Below are 20,295 nucleotides of genomic sequence, written 5' to 3'. Positions count from 1 at the left end.
TTGAAATGAACAGACAACGTATGGCAATCCGTTTGTAAAGAAATTACGTTTTTTCCTGTTGATCTAAATAATGAATTATTTAACTAAATAATGCATTATTTAGCTAAATAATTCATTATTTACACAAAAGTAAAAAGTGTGATTGTTGTAATTAAATAAATCTTTTATTTACTAAACAATTCATTATTTAATAAAAAAAAAATCCATTATTTAATGCATTCTATAACATTACGAAACTACTACAGGACAGCTCCGCATGGCTCTGTCAGTAAAAGAGGGATTTTTGGCAAATATCTGTACAATTTCTTGTTGAAATCGGCTCCCGACATATTTCAAACAACTAATACATCTGAATTTACCTGTTAGATGCAAGAATATTGACAAAAGAAATTAATAATCATTTACATGGTTTTACATTTAGTCAAGTTTTGACTAAATGTTTTAACGTAGAGGGGGAATCGAGACGAGGGTCGTGGTGTATGTGCGTGCGTGCGTGTGTGTGTGTGTGTGCGTGTGTGTGTGTTTATGTGTGTGTGTGTCTGTCTGTGTGTGTGTGTAGAGCGATTCAGACTAAACTACTGGACCGATCTTTATGAAATTTGACATGAGAGTTCCTGGGTATGAAATCCCCAGACGTTTTTTTCATTTTTTTGATAAATGTCTTTTATGACGTCATATCCGGCTTTTCGTGAAAGTTGAGGCGGCACTGTCACGCTCTCATTTTTCAACCAAATTGGTTGAAATTTTGGTCAAGTAATGTTCGACGAAGCCCGGACTTCGGTATTGCATTTCAGTTTGGTGGCTTAAAAATTAATTAATGACTTTGGTCATTAAAAATCTGAAAATTGTAAAAAAAAATAAAAATTTATAAAACGATCCAAATTTACGTTCATCTTATTCTCCATCATTTTCTGATTCCAAAAACATATAAATATGTTATATTTGGATTAAAAACAAGCTCTGAAAATTAAATATATAAAAATTATTATCAAAATTAAATTGTCAATTAAATTAAATTAAATTAAAAACACTTTCATCTTATTCCTTGTCGGTTCCTGATTCCAAAAACATATTGATATGATATGTTTGGATTAAAAACACGCTCAGAAAGTTAAAACAAAGAGAGGTACAGAAAAGCGTGCTATCCTTCTTAGCGCAACTACTACCCCGCTCTTCTTGTCAATTTCACTGCCTTTGCCATGAGCGGTGGACTGACGATGCTACGAGTATACGGTCTTGCTGAAAAATGGCATTGCGTTCAGTTTCATTCTGTGAGTTCGACAGCTACTTGACTAAATGTTGTATTTTCGCCTTACGCGACTTGTTTTATCGAGTACCTTCGTCATAATTATTCTCCCCCTCTCTCTCTCTCTCTCTCTCTCTCTCTCTCTCTCTCCATCTCTCTGTGCCTGTGTTCTAAAGCTTTCGACGCTGGCGTCATCGATTTCCTTTTACGTCATTCAGTTCGTCATTGGTCATTACTTCTCCCGCATTTTTTAAGCGAGTACAGTAGCCGTGCACGATGTCGAGGTAAGTTCATCACCTGTTTGATAAGTGTTTGTTTGTCTGTCTACTTCAAAGGCCGCCTACAGGTCGACGAACTAGTAAATTTAACGTATTGTTTTGTCAATAATGAACGTTCCAATCACCATTTTAAAAATTTTGTTTCCAAAGTCATTCTATAGTATAGAATGCATTCTAACGTATTGTTTTGTCAATAATGAACGTTCCAATTACCATTTTTTAAATTTTGTTTCCAAAGTCATTCTATAGTATAGAATGCATTCTAATATAGAATGCATTCTATACTATAGAATGCATTCTATAATATAGAATGCATTATATAGTAAATAATGGATTTTTTTTTATTAAATAATGAATTGTTTAGTAAATAAAAGATTTATTTAATTACAACAATCACACTTTTTACTTTTGTGTAAATAATGAATTATTTAGCTATATAATGCATTATTTAGTTAAATAATTCATTATTTAGATCAACAGGAAAAAACGTAATTTCTTTACAAACGGATTGCCATAACAACGTTCATTCTCATTAATTGTGACAAATATCCGAGTCACTAACAAAATACGACTGTAAACCTATGATAGCAGGAGGTTAAGGGGGAGTGGTAGTTGGTTGGTTGTTCTTTCAACGTCCCTTCAACCGAGTCATTTGTTCGTTTCAATGTTCTTGTTTCAATGTTCTTGTTTCAATGTTCTTGTTTCAATGTTCTTGTTTCAATGTTCTTGTTTCAATGTTCTTGTTCTCCCGGGTGCCAGGAGACTGGTTCTGCATGACTCTCACTGACACTGACTCAATACTGCTGTTCTCTATATTTAGAATGCTTACTTCCCTTTGTTCTTTATAGCTTGACTCAAAGGATAATCATGATCACTTAACGAAGCTCTCCTAAACCGATCTCGTCGCGTGAATATATGCCCGTGCGTGTATCGCTGCCTGATATCAGTGATACGGGAATTCAATACGGTTCTTTTATTCCCCGCTTCACGCTTGTCGGGCTAAACAGAAATGGCCAGAGTGATTTCAATATGAAAGGAGCAGACAAAGTGTGCAAAAGCCGGAACTGGAATATAATTATAGCATGCACACCATACCATACCGTAACTTGTAACATGCAACTGCAATAACTGTCCAGGCGTGCTGTCACTCTGCCCCTGAGAAAAGAGATCGCAGCGAAAAGCGAGAATCGTTGGGGGCTCCGCTCACATATGTAACTTCAGCAGGACCGACAGATTATCCCAGCCCGCTACACGTTGCATGAAAGGAAAACAGGCCAAGTACTCGTCATAATCCCTATCGCGGCATAAATAATAGGCAGTGCGTCGTCTGTGCCGCTGAAACTGCGCAGGTATATTCTGCCCATTTGCACCCATTGCTAGCCTTCCAAAGGTACACAGATTTCGCTTCAGGAACCAACGGTTGCATTGACGAAACAGGTAAGAATAAGAATAGTCTGGTAATGATGTTCAAGAATAGTGTTCTAAACTGTGGGAAGCTGTTGCGATTATGGCCGTGTACTTCCGACTTTGCTGACGGTGAGAAGCGTGGTGGTGGGTTCAAACTGAGGTGCAATCGTGGTGAAAACTGATGATTTCGGATTTTAAATTAAAATCGGTGTATTACGTTAAGCTGTAATTTCCATGTTCCAGGGACATAAGTGAACTCAGCATAAACCTTATTTACACACACACACACGCACGCACGCACCGGGCGCACGCACGCATGCACACATACACACACTCACGCACTTGTTTGTTGTTGGTTTTTCAATGACAATGTTGTGAACTTTTGTTCTCCCACAATGACAATTGCCTGGGTTCGTTTCAGTCTCAAAGCACCTCGGGAATTTTTGGCTCACGAAGTGTAGCCTATGCAAGCTAGGGCGGATCAATTCACTTTGGAGGGGGGGGGGGGGGTTACAAAATGACTGCGAAGATACAAGTTGACGGCGCCGAAGGCGCCTAAGCCTCTAGGAGGGTCCGGGGGCATGCCCCCCCGAAAATTTTTTTATCCAAAGAAGCAAAATAGAGCTATCTGGTGCATCCTGAGCCAATAAATTACCTCTTTTTTTTGGGGGTGGGGGGGTTACGTAACCCGTGTAAACCCCCCCCCCCAGATCCGCCCTTGCTATGCGATCGTAACTTTGTCTGTCTGTGCGTTTGTGCGTGTGTTTGTGCGTGTGTATGTCTGTGGTAGAAACTTTAACATTTCGTCATTTGAAGACGTCACATTATGGCGTAAGAGGGTTAGACGTCACGCGAAGGAATTACTGAAAGTCTCGGTCATTGTTTTTTGAGCGGGCCGAGACTTGTTGGCAGTCGTGTCGTAGATTGTTGACTCTCTCTCTCTCTCTGCGTGTGAGTGCGCAAGTGTGATTGCGTAATTAATGTTCCATTCTGTGATTGCTTTATTGATGTTCCATTCATGTATTTTCTACTACTTTTCTCATTTAAGTGTGAGTTTAGATAGAGCGGACAACGTCAGATAAACTCTATTTAAACGAGACAGATTAGCCGCGGGTGGAGGAGGAGGATGTTAGATACTTGAGGTAGGCCTAAAGGGATCAGTGTTGGCAGGTAGGGAAGAGAGGGTAGTAAAGCAGGATATCAACACTTAGGCCCGTAATTAGAAAGAGAGGGGAGAGGAGGATTTGTGAAAGTCGAGGAGAAGAGCCCAGCCGCAATGTCCATGTTGCCGGGGGGCTTGCACGTGTGATGCATCAGCGGGGGTCTATAAGAACGGGAGAGCAACACATTGTGGTCAGTCCTTACCAGCGCGGCGCAGCGGGCATATGCCAACTATTTCTTACTGCAATATGGACTTCGAATTTGGAGCGTGGGCGACAGATCTGCCTTTAACGGTGGTTAAAGTTCTCCAGGATGAGGAGTTGAACACCCTCAATGTGCTGAGTAATGTGACTGCCCAGGATTTGGAGGGCCTGGGTCTCAAGCGTGGCCACTACGTAGCGCTGAGAGTAGCAGTGGCGGCCCTGCAAAAGCGAAGCGGGGGAGGGCCACTATCCCAGCGGGTGACTGAGGAAAAAAGCGTGGAACCACTCCAGGGACTGTTAGGCGGCTTGTCACTGCAGCCAACAGGTGAGACCTCCTATCTTTCCATTCTGGATTTTGTGCCGGGGTCGATGGCGGCCGAGGAAGAGGTGACACTCGGGGGAGGTGTCATCCTAAAACTCAACCAGAGACCAAAACTTGACAAAGTCTCCCCCTGCCACCGGATTGTGGCAAACGCACGCATCATGGCGAGGTTGATTGCTGAGAAGCCCGGGTTTGACTCGACCGCCTACCTCCGGTACACAGAGATGATAGGCGAGCTGGGGGCCAGATACTTGTGGCAGTCGGTGCTTCTGTACGACGACGAGTACAGAAGGCGCCAGTCGTCCAGCGGATTCAAGTGGGGAACCCCCAACCCCCACCTGTCCACGGTGATCCTGCGGGACCGGCTCCAGCATGGCGTCCAAGACAACAAGGGCGGCAAGGCTACGACGGCCAGCGGCGGTTCCCGGCGACCAGCGGGACCCAACGGGAAGGAAGTGTGCTTATTGTATACCAACAAAGGCGACTGTCCCTATGGGTCCCGCTGCAGATTCCTCCACGTCTGCGACACCTGCGGCATGGGCCACCCCGGCAAGGACCACAAAGTGACAGCTACCACCTCCCCAGCCTAGGACACAGCGCAGCGAATTGCCGACAAAACGGTAGGCCCCACCTTCAACAGCCCGTTCCCTCAGCTAGATTCCAATAAGTGCAAATTTCTCGGAAATAGTGATTCCATTAATGCTAAATCTCAAATGTGGCACAAGGTGCTAGAAGGCGATCACGACAAAACCTTTTTATTAGATGGCATAAGAAACGGTTTCCGTGTAACAGAAGAGAGTAGGGCAGGCGTACTAGACGTAGAGCAAACAAACCATAGGTCATCGAACGAACACCATAAAGCTGTGGAAAAAGAGCTATTAGATCAGATAGAAAAAGGTTATTACATTGTAGCTAGTAGAAAACCAACTGTGGTAAGCGCTATCGCTGCGATTCCCAAGGATGATGGCAGCATCAGGTTGATCCATGACGCTAGCAAACCCACAGGTAGGGCAATGAACGACTATTCTATACCTGAGTCAGCTAAATTTCAAACCGTATCTGACGCGTGCGCCCTAGCGAAGACAGGGTATTGGTGTGCAAAAGTAGACTTGCAGTCCGCCTATCGGTCAGTATGCATCAGTCCGGACGATTATTGTATGACTGGGCTGAAATGGCATTTCACAGGTGAAAAGAAACCTACTTATCTCTTTGACAGTCGGCTGCCTTTTGGCAGCAATGTAGGGCCGTCACACTTCCATCGCCTGTCGCAAGCTATTCGCAGATGCATGGCACGGAAAGGCATGCCAGGTGTGTTAGCGTATATTGATGATTTTCTTCTGGTAGCAGCTACCAGACAAGAGTGCAATGACATGTTACTGTCTTTAATTAGATTATTGAGGGAACTGGGTTTCAACATTAGCTGGAAGAAGGTGGTGGGGCCTACTCAACGTATCACGTTTCTCGGTGTCGACATCGACACGCGAAACAACACCCTGTCACTTGGAAGTGACAAGTTGCAGCAACTGCGGCAGCGACTCCTCCAGATCCGAGGAAAGAAGCGCGCGACAAAAACTCAGCTACAAAGCATAGCGGGGTCCCTTAATTGGGCCTGTCAGGCTGTCAGAGGAGGAAAATTCTTTCTGCGGCGGATACTGGACACGATTAAACCCCTTCAGCAGCAGCGACACAAAGCGAAACTATCTGGCGAATTTCATAAGGATGTACAATGGTGGCTTTCTTTTATGCATGTATTTAACGGCACAGTATATTATTTTCACAATGCAAAACAGCATGTTCATGTAGATGCATGTAATATTGCAGCGGGTGCCTTTTGGCAAGGTGACTGGCAGTACACCATCTTTGAAAAAGACATGCCGGCAGCAAAGGAGCTACATATTAACTATAAAGAAGTGTGCGCTGTGGTGCAAGCAGTGACACGATGGGATCCAATGTGGTGCGGACAAGAAGTGATTATTCATACCGATAGTACTGTCGCAAAAGCTATCATTAATAAGGGCAGATCGACTAATAAGTATGTGAACAGTCTGCTCCGTAAAATGGCGTGGGAATGTGCAAAAGTGAACTGCAAAATCGCGGCGATACATGTGGCTGGTAGTGTAAACATCATGGCTGACACAATTTCCCGCCTCCATGAGCCCAGACGGCGCGAAGACTTAGTGCGTCTGTTGACATTCTGGCACCGGGGGAGACCCCCCGACATCAACCTGTGTGACCATATGTCTGACCAAGCCCTGTTGTTCCTTGTTTTTCAGACCAGCAGCCCCCATTAGGGGCGCAACTGACGGCAGAAGTGTTGGATTACAGAGCAAGTGCCTTTTCTGATAACACTAAGAAGACTTACCGCACCCACCTTACCTCGTATTTACGTTTCTGTGGGGAGATGGACATAATGCCAGTGCCTGTGAACGAGCAGACTGTTGCGCAATACGCAGCGTACCTAGCCCGACGTTTGAAACCGTCCTCCATCAAGCAATACATCAACATTATTCGCATTCTTCATCTTGAAAGCGGCTTGCCGCACCCATTCAGGGACTCGTGGTACGTCCAGACAACACTTAAGGGCATCGAAAAATGCAAGGGGTGTGCCACTGATAAGAAAACCCCAATCACCCCTGAATTACTACACATAATAAAAAGCCAGCTGGACCTTGAGTGTAGGCAAGATATTGTGTTCTGGGCTGCGTGTTTGGTGCTTTTTTTCGGAGTTCTCCGGAGATCGAACTTGTTTCAGGACAACGGGAACTTCGATCCTTGTAAGCAGCTCACAAGAGACCAGGTGGTTATTCTGGGTACGGGCATGTCAATAACGCTCCAATGGAGCAAAACGATTCAGCGTAAAGAGCGCTCTGTTGAAATTAAGCTCCCGGCAATGTCACTCCATCCCTTGTGTCCAGTGTCTGCCGTGACCGCTGTGTTACCTTTGTTGGGGCCGATGGACCCCAAGGCGCAGGTCTTCCCGATGAAAGGATCAGACTTTAATAAGAAACTGCGCTTGACTACCGCTGTTGCTGGGGGAAACTTCTCCAGCCACAGCTTTCGGCGGGGTGGTGCCGCGTGGGCGTTGAGTTGTGGTGTGCCGGGGCAAATTGTCAAGGTGATGGGGGATTGGAAAAGCAACGCGTACTTAGGCTACTTAGACCAGCTGCCACAAAAGATCATCTTACAGATCACATGTAGCCCAGGCAACTCCTTCATGTATAACATCACAACAATCCTAAACCTCCCACCTCTAACCTAGTACACTGTTTTTAGTTGGGCTGAATAACGAGTAGTACCTCTAATTTGGGACTTATCACTGCACAATGATATCTCTCATTGTCAGATGGTATTCTCTTGAATAAACTGCCCTCGTTATTTGCCCAAATCAATACATGACTTGGCTATGTGTGATGTATGTGCGCACGAGAGTGATTGCGTGTGTGTCAGGTGTATGTGAGTGTGTGCGCGCGCAGGTGTGTGAGTATAACTGTAAGAAATAAGAGGGAGAGAAAGAGGAGTGTCATTTCTTTGGGATTATCGTGTGCTCTTGATATGCGCCGGGGGGGTGGGGGATAAGTGAGTAGTTTAAGTGTGAGTTTGGATAGAGCGGACAGCGTCAAATAAACTCTATTTAAACGAGACAGATTAGCCGCGGGTGGAGGAGGAGGATGTTAGATACTTGAGGTAGGCCTAAAGGGATCAGTGTTGGCAGGTAGGGAAGAGAGGGTAGTAAAGCAGGATATCAACACTTAGGCCCGTAATTAGAAAGAGAGGGGAGAGGAGGATTTGTGAAAGTCGAGGAGAAGAGCCCAGCCGCAATGTCCATGTTGCCGGGGGGCTTGCACGTGTGATGCATCAGCGGGGGTCTATAAGAACGGGAGAGCAACACATTGTGGTCAGTCCTTACCAGCGCGGCGCAGCGGGCATATGCCAACTATTTCTTACCCCCCATCCACCCCCGGCACCCACCGTTGTATTTGGTTAGCAATCCGTTGCATGATGTTCTTAATTTTGAGGCAAATGCATGCCTGTGTGTGCCTTCACTTGAAGTGAGGTTGTGCATGAAGCGACTCGAACCTTGTTATGTAATCATTATTCACGGTGTTAAATTTTTGAGTGAGGGCTCCTTGTGATTGTTGTTAGTGTAACCAAATGTTTGTTGTTTTTTGTTGTGGACTTATCACTGCACAATGATATCTCTCATTGTCAGATGGTATTCTCTTGAATAAACTGCCCTCGTTATTTGCCCAAATCAATACATGACTTGGCTATGTGTGATGTATGTGCGCACGAGAGTGATTGCGTGTGTGTCAGGTGTATGTGAGTGTGCGCGCGCAGGTGTGTGAGTATAACTGTAAGTAATAAGAGGGAGAGAAAGAGGAGTGTCATTTCTTTGGGATTATCGTGTGCTCTTGATTTGCGCCGGGGGGGGGGGGGGGGGGGGGGGGGGGCGATAAGTGAGTAGTTTAATTATTATTACTGTATGTTTGATGTTTCTATGATTCTAGTCGGGCGCACGCGTGAATATGTGTTTGTGTGAATGTAAAGGGCACATTGTAAGATTAAGCCTATGGCCTAAAATGTCTACCCTTTATGTGAATAAAATGTTCTAAGTCTAAGTCTAAGTCTAAGTCTCTCTCTCTCTCTCTCTCTCTCTCTCTCTCTCTCTCTCTCTCTCTCTCTCTCTCTCTCTCTCTCTCTCTCTTTCAACTTCAGGCCCTTCAAGCGTTATTATTCTGGTTTGTTTCGTTTTGGTTTCATTTTTCATTGCTCATTTTTCTTTTTGATTTATCTCCCTTTCCCCCTTCTTTTGCGCTTGGAGGACATCATCTTCTCTGATAAGTCGTTTTGATATTTGTATTGTTGTTTTCATTTTTTTTTTAACCTGTTGAAGACCATTAGGTCGAAGCGTTGTTCATTGTCATTTGTTTACAGTATATTTCGTTGCGAGTCCAGAATATTAGGTATTACTCTTAGTCGTGTCCCTGTAAGTAGGCTACATGCAGACAGACAGATCTAGATCTAGTGTCTCGCTTTCTTGCACAGTGTCACCTATGCTTACTGTGTGTGTGTGTGTGTATGTGTGACGGAGTGATTGAGTTTGTGTTACCAGGGGCGTCACACGCTATGAAAAGGTGGTGGGGCTATCAATTTTAATTAGGAAATACGATAGCACAATCTCGTGAAAAAGCAGCAGACACACCAAATCGGAACTTTCTGTCTCTATTGCAAAAGAAGAGCGTTATCGAGTTCTTTCCCTTTGAGGCTCTCTCTCTCTCTCTCTCTCTCTCTCTCTCTCTCTCTCTCTCTCTCTCTCCCTCTCTCTTTTTTGTCTTTTTTTTTTTAGGGGGGGAAAAGTGGTGGGGCTCTAGCCCCACCTGGATAAGACGCCCCTGGTTACTGTTTGTCTATTTCTTACGTGAGCCTTGAAGGCTTCGCCTCTTGTTTATTCTTGTCTCAAAGTCGAGGTTTATTATTATTACGGGGTAGTTTGATTATTATTGTAAATGTAAACGTCATACACTGGAAACGTGTGTATATGTAGGGGAAGGGAGGGCAAGTCGACCCCTCTAACAAATGCAGCTTATACCTCTCGTCTTTTTAAAAAAAAGATTGTTTTTGTTGTAAAACCTGGTGTGTTCTCTTTCGTGTAAGCGTTGTGTGGAATATGAACGATCCAACTGGCACGGTTTTTAAATAAAATATAAAAGAAAAAAATCCTGAAGCATGGACGACTTGCCCTCCATGGAGGGCAACTCGTCCATGGGGGGCGGGTAATTCGTCCAGGTGGAAAAGGTTGTTCATATTACCCAATAGCATCACCTCGACATATGAAATTGACTGAAGTAACTTTTCTGTGTCAGTTTTGTTAATCGGAAGTGAGAATGACGTCATAATGAGTCGGCCTACGTCAGAAGTCGATCGACGTCTTGGCTATGCAGGGAGGGTGAGTATTTGAAGGGATAGATGTTCAAACATCTATACTTATTAGTTGCTCTGGTTCAAAGCGAAGCAAATGGGAAAATATATTTACAAATTGGACTTGTAATTGATTTGTGTCGCCCATTTCAGGTTGCGTGAACGTGAAATAGTTTAATAGGCCTACTAGTATACGCGCACTTCCAATGACGGGAAAGCGCACCCCCCCTCTCTCTCTCTCTCTGTCTCTCTCTGTCTCTCTCTGTCTCTCTCTCTCTCTCTCTCTCTCTCTCTTAATTAATTAATCAACACACAACTTCGAATATTATTTTTTTAAGGCTACGTTCACTTTTATTTCAAATACATACAAAGAACTTTTACGGGTTCTTCATCTGACACTATTTCTTGGAGATTAAAGAGTCTACACAGACGAGAGAGTGATATGGACCCATAGTCGGGTATTGTGACCCGGGTCGAGTTACACGACAAAGGGGGGGACGAATTACCCGATCATGGTACTCGCTGAACATTGCTATTTACCATTGTTCCTGGGATAGCCTGAGATCTATAACTTTCGACTAGTTGTTATGAAAGCCAAAGCTTTTTTGCAGATCTGGTGCATTTTACGAATCAGCGGCTCCCATGCACTGACTGTTGTTTTTTTCGTGCAACAATTTTAGAGTGGAAACCATCAAAATTGACAAAGACTTACCGCTTTGCTGGGCCCGTTTATTTCGACATTTTTTTTTTCTTCAACTGATTCAGGTTGGGTAACTCTGGCTTATGAAATCGATGATAATCACCCCTGCAGTGTCATGTTCTCAAAATCGAGGGGGGACGACATACCCGAGGGGGTCGACTTGCCCTCCCTTCCCCTACATAATTACTTGCGCGCACGCGAGTTTATGTGTGTGCGCGTGAGTGTGTGTGTGTGTGTGTGTGTGTGTGTGTGTGTGTGTGTGTGTGTGTGTGTGTGTTTGTGTTGCATGCCCTTGTATGCTGAGTATGTTAGCAAGCCTCTGAAAATGTCTAAACATTGTTACGACTGATCAACAATCATGTCAGTGTAATATCATGTATGTACTGATTTGATTACGTGAAATGTTGCTTTTGTACTTTTTACATTTAGTCAAGTTTTGACTAAATGTTTTAACATAGAGGGGGAATCGAGACGAGGGTCGTGGTGTATGTGTGTGCGTGTGTCTGTCTGTCTGTCTGTGCGCGTGTGTGTGTAGAGCAATTCAGACCAAACTACTGGACCGATCTTTATGAAATTTTACATGAGAGTTCCTGGGAATGATATGCCCGGACACTTTTTTCTTTTTTTCGATAAATACCTTTGATGACGTCATATCCGGCTTTTTGTAAAAGTTGAGGCGGCACTGTCACACCCTCATTTTCCAATCAAATTGATTGACATTTTGGCCATGCAATCTTCGACGAAGGCCGAACTTTGGTATTGCATTTCAGCTTGGTGGCTTAAAAATTGATAACGACTTTGGTCATTAAAAATCTGAAAATTGTAAAAAAAAAAATTTTTAATGAAACGATCCAAATTTACGTTCATCTTATTCTTCATCATTTTCTGATTAAAAAAACATATAAATATGTTATATTTGGATTAAAAACAAGCTCTGAAAATTAAAAATATATAAATTATGATCAAAATTAAATTTTCGAAATCAATTTAAAAACACTTTCATCTTATTCCTTGTCGGTTCCTGATTCCAAAAACATATAGATATGATATGTTTAGATTAAAAACACGCTCAGAAAGTTAAAACGAAGAGAGGTACGGAAAAGCGTGCTATCCTGCTCAGCGCAACTACTACCCCGCTCTTCTTGTCAATTTCACTGCCTTTGCCACGAGCGGTGGACTGACGATGCTACGAGTATACGGTCTTGCTGAAAAATTGCATTGCGTTCAGTTTCATTCTGTGAGTTCGACAGCTTGACTAAATGTTGTATTTTCGCCTTACGCGACTTGTTTCTTCTTATTTTAGCATTGTAAAAACCAATCCACTGGTTACACAATTAAACCATCCATCCATCCATCTCTCTCTCTCCCTCTCTCTTTCTCCACCCCTCTCTCACTCTCTCTCTCCCTCTTCTCTCTCTCTCCCTCTCAGTCTCCCTCTCTCTCATAAACCATCCATCTCTCTCTCCCTCTCTCCCCTCTCTCTCCGCTCCCCCCTCTCGCTCTCTCTCACCCCCCTCTCTCTCTCTCTCCCTCTCTCCCTATCTTTCTCTCTCCCTCTCTCTCTCTCCCTCTCTCCCTATCTTTCTCTCTCCCTCTCTCTCTCCCTCTCTCCCTATCTTTCTCTCTCCCTCTCTCTCTCTCCCTATCTCGCTCTTCCCCTCTCTCTCTCTCTCTCTCTCTCTCTCTCTAAAGCGTTTATTGTACATTGTTGTTAAACAGTTGTTTGTTGTATGTTTATCAGGGTTTGCTAGTGTGTGATAGGGTTTGTGTCCGTCTGTTGACAACTCTTCGACAAGCGCTTAGAACTGTACCCACGGAATACGCGCTATATAAGCTTCATATTGATTGATTGATTGATTATTGTTCAGTCATCAATGTTTGCCTACAGACTGGAGTGAGCCGCGTGACGGGATGAACTTCAGAAGAAAACTGAAAGTCTTGCTGCTTCTCCTCTGTCTCACGGTCTGTCTCAACCTTCTCACCATCTTCAAATGTTTGGACAAAACAGGTACACTTCCAACTCCCCCCCCCCCCCCACCCCCTCCTCTCTCTCTCTCTCTCTCCTCTCCGCCTCCCTCTCTCTCTGTCTCTCTCTCTCTGTCTCTCTCTGTCTCTCTCTCTCTCTCTCTCTCTCTTCCGGTTGTAAGAAAAGGCGTCGCCTTAAACCTCTATCCTTGAAAAATAAAGTTCCATCAACATCTCTCTCTGTATCATTTCTCTGTACTATGAAGAGTGTGCCTGCACACATATTCTCTGGCGTCGGTCTCCATTCCAAAACAGCAAAGGGTATTCTTCCTTCTCGTGTAAGGGATCATGTACACGCGGTCCCATATCTATCCAGGTTTTTACACGGGGTAACATCATTCATCTCCTCGTATACACTGCCATAAATCAACAGATTTGGACATTTTTGGCTGAATTCATTTTGCAAATGACACATCGTTAGACGGCAAACTTTGATCAGCATTATTGCCTTTGTGCATTATCGCCATTCAAATGACGTCTGTGGACAAATCGTTTATCAATACAATAGGCCCTACCCCTCCGGCATATCGTCCGTCGGTATGATTGGCCAGTTGGTTGCTGGTTTTCATGTTTTTCAACCTATTGGGCTATTCGAGACCGCCTCAGTTTTGTTTCATTTCTACGTTTACATGGTGATCTCCGTGATAGGTCCAACCTACCTTTTGCTTCGCTTTTTCTTGTCCAAGAGAATAGAATATGTTGAGAATCAACATCAGACAGTAAGGAAATGACGTACAACTACATTTGACAAAAACTGAGTTGCGCAAGTTCATTGACATCTTGAACACGCGGCCAGTACAACTGGCCTTGACACGGAACCATTCAAGGGGGGCAATCTCAGTCATCTGAAAGAGGGAAATCCAAACGCAATCCGCCTTGTTCGATTTTATGGGCTTGGACGATAGAGAAAAATAAGAAACGCAAAAGCTGGAGTCCAGTCTGGACGAAACTGCTATCAAGAACGCAGAATTGATTTTTTCTGAGTTTTTTTTTAGTCGTAAGCGCCATGTTTATCGGAGCAGGAAACTCTTCCAGAGTGAGGCCCCTTTGTTGGTTTCACTGCGGTGAACAGCAGTTATGAGAAATTCGAAATGAGAAATGGCGCTTACGGCTAAAAAAAAAAACTCAGAAAAAATCAATTCTGCGTTCTTGATTGCAGTTTCGTCCAGACTGGACTCCAGCTTTTGCTTTTCTTATTTTTCTCTATCGTCCAAGCTCATAAAATCGAACAAGGCGGATTGCGTTTGGCTTTCCCTCTTTCAGATGACTGAGATTGCCCCCCTTGAATCGTTCCGTGTCAAGGCCAGTTGTACTGGCCGCGTGTTCAAGATGGTTCATTGACTCTTCATTTAATTCTTCCGAACTTTGACCACGACTGTACTTGTCAAGAGAGCTGCGCACAGCATGCCCACCCCCCCCCCTCCCGACAGGTTTGACTTTTTGATACTTCAAAATGGTAAGGGTTTTAATGTTAAAAATAAAATAAATAAGTCGCCTTGATAATTTTATTTCAAAGTTTTGGTTTGTCTTCGTTATTTTTAAAGTGATAAATAAATAAAAGGGTCTCTGCCTGACCGCTATAACATTAAAGGCACAGTAAGCCTCCCGTAAACCATCACAGATACTGTCAGGCTTTTACACACAGTACAAACACCCTTCCATTTGAACGCTCACCAAACGGGAACATCCTAGGTGACCTACGTAAAGAGCGAGCAATTTTTAAAGAATTAATTTTGCGGATTGTCTCAGAGACAATCGGACCGTGGTGCGTTTTGGCGCTAGACCTAACTTTTAAAATCTAAATAATAAATTGACAGCTTGTTACACAAACATACTTAAATCATAAATGAATTCTTTTTTCATCAAGACAAGATCAGTACAATTCGAAGTTTTGAAAGTTTGAACAAAGAAAAGCCCGGAAGCAGGGTCACGCAAGGTCGTGGTTCTCGTAGCAGACGACGGTTTATACCTATTGCCAGTTCCTCTTAACAGTCAAAATCCATCGCTAGAGTTCTTGTGAACCACAGCCGTTTGTTTCGTGCATAGTCAGAGGTACATAATAACGTGCTATTGCAGATAAGCTCACATCGAGTCGCATTCAAATTACTAATTGACGACTACATTGTGAAAAAGGGAAACTGGATGCATCACACGGGTTCACGATGGCTCAGGGGTAAGACAAACCACGCAACAATAAATTCTTTGAAAATTGCTCGCTCTTTACGGAGGGCACCTAGGATGTTCTCAAGCGGTGAGTGTTTAAACGAAAGGGTGTTTCTAATGTGTGTAAAAGCCTGACAGTATCTGTGATGGTTTACGGGAGGCTTACTGTGCCTTTAAGAGGCTCACCTAGAATCAATCCTGATTGGTCAAATTATCGCATGGTACACACAAATGGTAATAAAATCCTTTGGCACCAGCAACGACCAACACAGTCAGCTCAGTGTCAGGGCAGAGGCAAGCGGTTTCCCTGACAACGACGGCAAGACGGCGACAGAAGAACGAACTGCGGCGACTGCTCTTCTACCTGAACCTGACTGAGGACGAGGCACCCCGACACCTGGCGCTCACACTGGACGCTCCACTGCTGCTCAACAACCCCGACCTGTGCCGCACGAAGGACGGGAACGAGGTGCACGTTCTCTTCATGGTGCACACGGCACCGGACCACTTCCAGCGCCGCCACGACATGCGCACTACCTTCATGGCGCCAAGCAACGTCCTGTTCTTTAACGCCAACGTAAGTTGCACGGCTAATTTTACAAAGCCATTTTATTATTTTCACTTCTTTGCATCGTATACATCTCACTAGTCAGTACATTGAAATCCAGTCTTGGTTCTTTCTCAGGTCGATTCTTTCTGAGTCACAGTGTAATCCTTTTGGTTGCCTCTGTGTACAAAAATCAACAAGGCTTGCAAAGTGCTGGGTCTAGCTGTTACATGGCTATGCCTGCATTAAATCGTGCATGGCGGGTTGTTGCTGGGCAGTGTGGTGATGATGATGCTGGTGTTGTTACTGACGGCGTTTGTGTTGTCTAGGTGCGTTGTGTGTTCCTGTTTGGTCGTGTGATGATGACGATTACTGTCGGTGTGTGTGTTGTCTAGGTGCGTGACCAGTTTATGCTGGACTGTGTTGGTGATAATGATGTTGATTTCGTCACTGACGGTGTGTGTGTTGTTTAGGTGCGTGGCGTGTTCCTGCTAGGCCGTCTGGTGATGACAATAGTGATAATGTCATTACTGACGGTGTGTGTGTTGTCTAGGCAGGGCCGGACTAGGCGAAGAGGAGGGGGGGGGTTGCCAGTGGGCCCAGAGGTATGTCCCCCCTGGCGGCAGGGGCGGATAAGCTCATTTTATGGGTGTTTTTTTTCAAAAGTATATTGTGAAGATATGGGTGTGAAGGCGCGAAGTGCCGAGCCGACTCGGCGCGAAGCGCCTAGATTGCTAGGGGGGTCCGGGGGCATGCCCCCCGGAAAATGTTGAAAAAAGGATGCACAATGGTGCAATCTGGTGCATTCTGAGGATGATCATTACCAGTTTCAGGCAGCAGATTTTGTCACTAATTAATACCCCAAAAATTGAAACTCAATGTAAAATAAAGAAATGCATTATTTTTATTTTTTGGCTGGGGGGGGGGGGGGGGGTCCGGAAACCCTAGAACCCCCCCCCCCCCTCGTTGTGGGGGTCAGGGGGCGAAGCCCCCTGAAGCTGATGGGTAGGTCATATTCTGAGATAGGAAAATGGTCGCTCCTTGCATGAAACGGCATAAAATAAGCAATAATAAAAAAATTAAATAAGTAAGGTACATGTTTAGGCTAGGGGGGGGGGGGGGGGTTGCGCAACCCCCATAACCCCCCCGGTAGTCCGGCCCTGCTAGGTGCGTAGCGTGTTCCTGGTGGGCCGTGTGGCGATGACGATGGTGATGATGTTGTTACTGACGGTGTGTGTGTGTGTGTGTGTTGTTTAGGTGCGTGGCGTGTTCCTGCTGGGCCGTGTGTCTACTGACGCAGAGCAGCAGAGGCTGGAAGCAGAACACGACCAGCACGGCGACCTGGTGCAGGGCGACTTCCTCGACTCCTACCACAACCTGTCCCACAAGGGCGTCATGGGCTACGGATGGGTGGAGCACCACTGCCCGCGGGTCAAGGTGCTGGTCAAACTAGACGACGACATGTTCTTCGACACGGTCAAACTGCTGCACCACTACTGGCCCGTTCTGCAGGACAAGCGGAGGACCGTGATGTGCAACCTATCCAAGTCGCACACCAAGAGCGCCATTATCTACAGGGCGGGCAAGTGGACGGTGGACAGGCGGCTGTTCCGAAACGAGACGCGCTACCCCTACCACTACTGCACGGGAAACATGGTCATCATCACGGGGGACCTCGTTCCGTCCCTCTTTGACGCCGCCCGCCTTGCGCCGCCCTTCTGGGTGGACGACGTGTACCTGTACGGCATTCTGCCCGTCATCGCCACCAACGTCTCCTTCTACTTTGCCGGCTACAGCAACCGGGTGATGTACCTCAACCCCGACAAAGCACAACAGTGCCTGAATGTCAAGAAACACGACTGTCCCATGTTAGCCGTCATTGCGGAAGGGGAACAACTCCGCGCCTTGTGGAACGCGACCTCCATTCTACACACGCTCAACAAAGGGCTCCGCTTGATTGCTCAAGTGTGACCCGCAAAGTTCAGTTACAACCACAACTGTTCCTGATTGTGTGCGTTGCCCCTTCCTAGTGTACGTGCACTGATGCAAAGCTGTCTCTAATCCTTTGTGCCTTGACTGTGTGAGTCTGGCAGGGATTCAGGTTGTCCCTTATGAGTGCTGTGTGTGTGTGTGTGTGTGTAAGCGTGTGTGCGTGTAAGCGTGCGTGGTGTGTGGAGGGGTGTGTGTGTGTGTGTGTGTTTTAAAGTAAACTTTGGTCCAGTGCTTTCTGTGGTGTGAATCAGACTTTGGTCCAGACCTTTCTGTGGTGTGAATCAGACTTTGGTCCAGACCTTTCTGTGGTGTGAATCAGACTTTGGTCTAGACCTTTCTGTGGTGTGAATCAGACTTTGGTCCAGAGCGTTCTGCGGTGTGAATCAGACTTTGGTCTAGACCTTTCTGTGGTGTGAATCAGACTTTGGTCTAGAGCGTTCTGCGGTGTGAATCAGACTTTGGTCTAGACCTTTCTGTGGTGTGAATCAGACTTTGGTCCAGAGCGTTCTGCGGTGTGAATCAGACTTTGGTCCAGAGCGTTCTGCGGTGTGAATCAGACTTTGGTCCAGAGCGTTCTGCGGTGTGAATCAGACTTTGGTCTAGACCTTTCTGTGGTGTGAATCAGACTTTGGTCCAGAGCGTTCTGCGGTGTGAATCAGACTTTGGTCCAGAGCGTTCTGTGGTGTGAATCAGACTTTGGTCTAGACCTTTCTGTGGTGTGAATCAGACTTTGGTCCGGACCTTTCTGTGGTGTGAATCAAACTTTGGTCTAGACCTTTCTGTGTTGTGAATCAGACTTTGGTCCAGAGCGTTCTGCGGTGTGAATCAGACTTTGGTCTAGACCTTTCTGCGGTGTGAATCAGACTTTGGTTTGTATTGGTGCAAAAGGATAACTGATCTTTATATAAATTATCAAAGCGAAAGCTGCAATATTCACGGGTAAGCTACATACTAGCACTTGTGCGTCGTGTGTGCGATCACTCCCGTAACTTGAGTTTTTCAAACAGAGAAAGGTGTATTTTAAATGCTTGGTGTGCCTTTGTTGGTATGTTTTGCTGTTCTTTACATTTGTGGGCCGTTGTTTTTTAAATTAAATATTTACGTTTTGCAAAGATACATAATGATACTTACACTCTTCACAAAAAATTAAGGATCGGTTGAAAAAAACGGATCTAATTATAAACATCGACGTAATAATTAAAAGATTAATGTGTTTGAATTAACAAATGAACAATGAGTCTTGACCTAGAATGTTGTTTGGCAGGCAGAGTTATTTCCCTTTGTGGGACTTCTCAAAAGCTTCCGCATTTTGGAAGAAAAAGGGTGTTTTTATAGCCCCATGAAATTTGCGGAACGCATGCCAGGGCAAAAGGTTGTGATGCACGTGCTACAACAGGGTCCAGCTGGCTAGCAAGCGTTGGTGTCAGAGACAGTGACAGTGCTAGCGAGAACAAGGACTCTGCTGGTAACAAGCGCTCCAAGGATGTTGTGTCGCAAAGTAACCAAGTAAGTAAAACCGGACTGTTGTGTGTTGACTTTATTGGTGTTATACCCTATGATGGGAACGATAAACAAAACATCATGCCAGAAGAGCATGAAAGAATCATAAACTGTGGTAAAAACAGCGATAGTAAGCCATGTTTACAATTGACGGATAAGATAGTGCTAAAACAGGATGAAATGAAGGACACAATGTGGTTTTGGAAGTTGAGAATGCAAAGCCAAGTATTAATGCACACATGAAGAGTGAGTCTGAAGTGAAAGTAGGTCAAGTGGAGGAAGAGTGTGAGAATGATGTTGATGCAGAGTGTTTGTCCCAAGACGAAAACAAAGTGCATGATGTTGATACGGATTGGGAGTCCGAGGTGGCTGTGTGTATGTCCCAAGATGATAACAATGCGCATGCTTATGATGAAAAGGGACGTGAGACTGATGTTGCTGTGTGTTTGCCCAAAGATGAAAACAATGTACATGTTTTTGAAGATAAGAGTTTGGAGACCGAGGTAGCTATGTGTATGTCCCAGAATGCAAACAATGTTCACTATTTTGATGCCAAGGTTTGTGAGAACGATACTGATGTGTGTATGACCCAATATAAAAATAGTGTGCATGATTCTGACAGTAAGGGTTGCGAGAATTATGTTGCTGTGGCTATGACCCAACATGAAAACAGCGTGCATGCTATTGAAGATAAGGGCTGGGAGAATGATGATGCTGTGTTTATTCCCCAAAATGAAAATAATGTGCATGATTTAGAGAATGATTGTGAGAATGATGTTGTGTGTTCGCACCAAGAAGAAAACAATGTGCATGAGTTTGAAGATAAGGGTTG

At 44.8% G+C, this 20,295-nt stretch overlaps 1 protein-coding gene across 1 annotated transcript; it reads left to right on the top strand.

Moving 5' to 3' along the window:
- The first annotated feature begins 2,645 nt into the window (after positions 1-2,645).
- Positions 2,646-19,190, top strand: LOC138969381 (lactosylceramide 1,3-N-acetyl-beta-D-glucosaminyltransferase A-like). The gene is made up of 4 exons (XM_070342153.1): positions 2,646-2,961; positions 13,125-13,244; positions 15,682-16,001; positions 17,229-19,190. Exons 2-4 carry the CDS (start codon positions 13,148-13,150, stop codon positions 17,940-17,942), a joined length of 1,131 nt encoding a protein of 376 aa, XP_070198254.1. The 5' UTR covers positions 2,646-2,961; positions 13,125-13,147; the 3' UTR covers positions 17,943-19,190.
- Positions 19,191-20,295: the final 1,105 nt, after the last annotated feature.

This window comes from Littorina saxatilis, linkage group LG6 (genome assembly GCF_037325665.1).
Source record: "Littorina saxatilis isolate snail1 linkage group LG6, US_GU_Lsax_2.0, whole genome shotgun sequence".
NCBI lineage: Eukaryota > Metazoa > Mollusca > Gastropoda > Littorinimorpha > Littorinidae > Littorina > Littorina saxatilis.
Note: the sequence above shows the minus strand (reverse complement) of the source record. Positions and strands in the feature narration are given on the sequence as shown.

Excerpts from the sequence above, each read along its gene's own strand:
- LOC138969381 (XM_070342153.1), top strand. The coding sequence starts at position 13,148 with ATGAACTTCAGAAGAAAACTGAAAGTCTTGCTGCTTCTCCTCTGTCTC. Across the intron at positions 13,245-15,681 it reads CAAATGTTTGGACAAAACAG|CAACGACCAACACAGTCAGC; the intron begins GTACACTTCCAA and ends CTTTGGCACCAG. Across the intron at positions 16,002-17,228 it reads TCCTGTTCTTTAACGCCAAC|GTGCGTGGCGTGTTCCTGCT; the intron begins GTAAGTTGCACG and ends TGTGTTGTTTAG.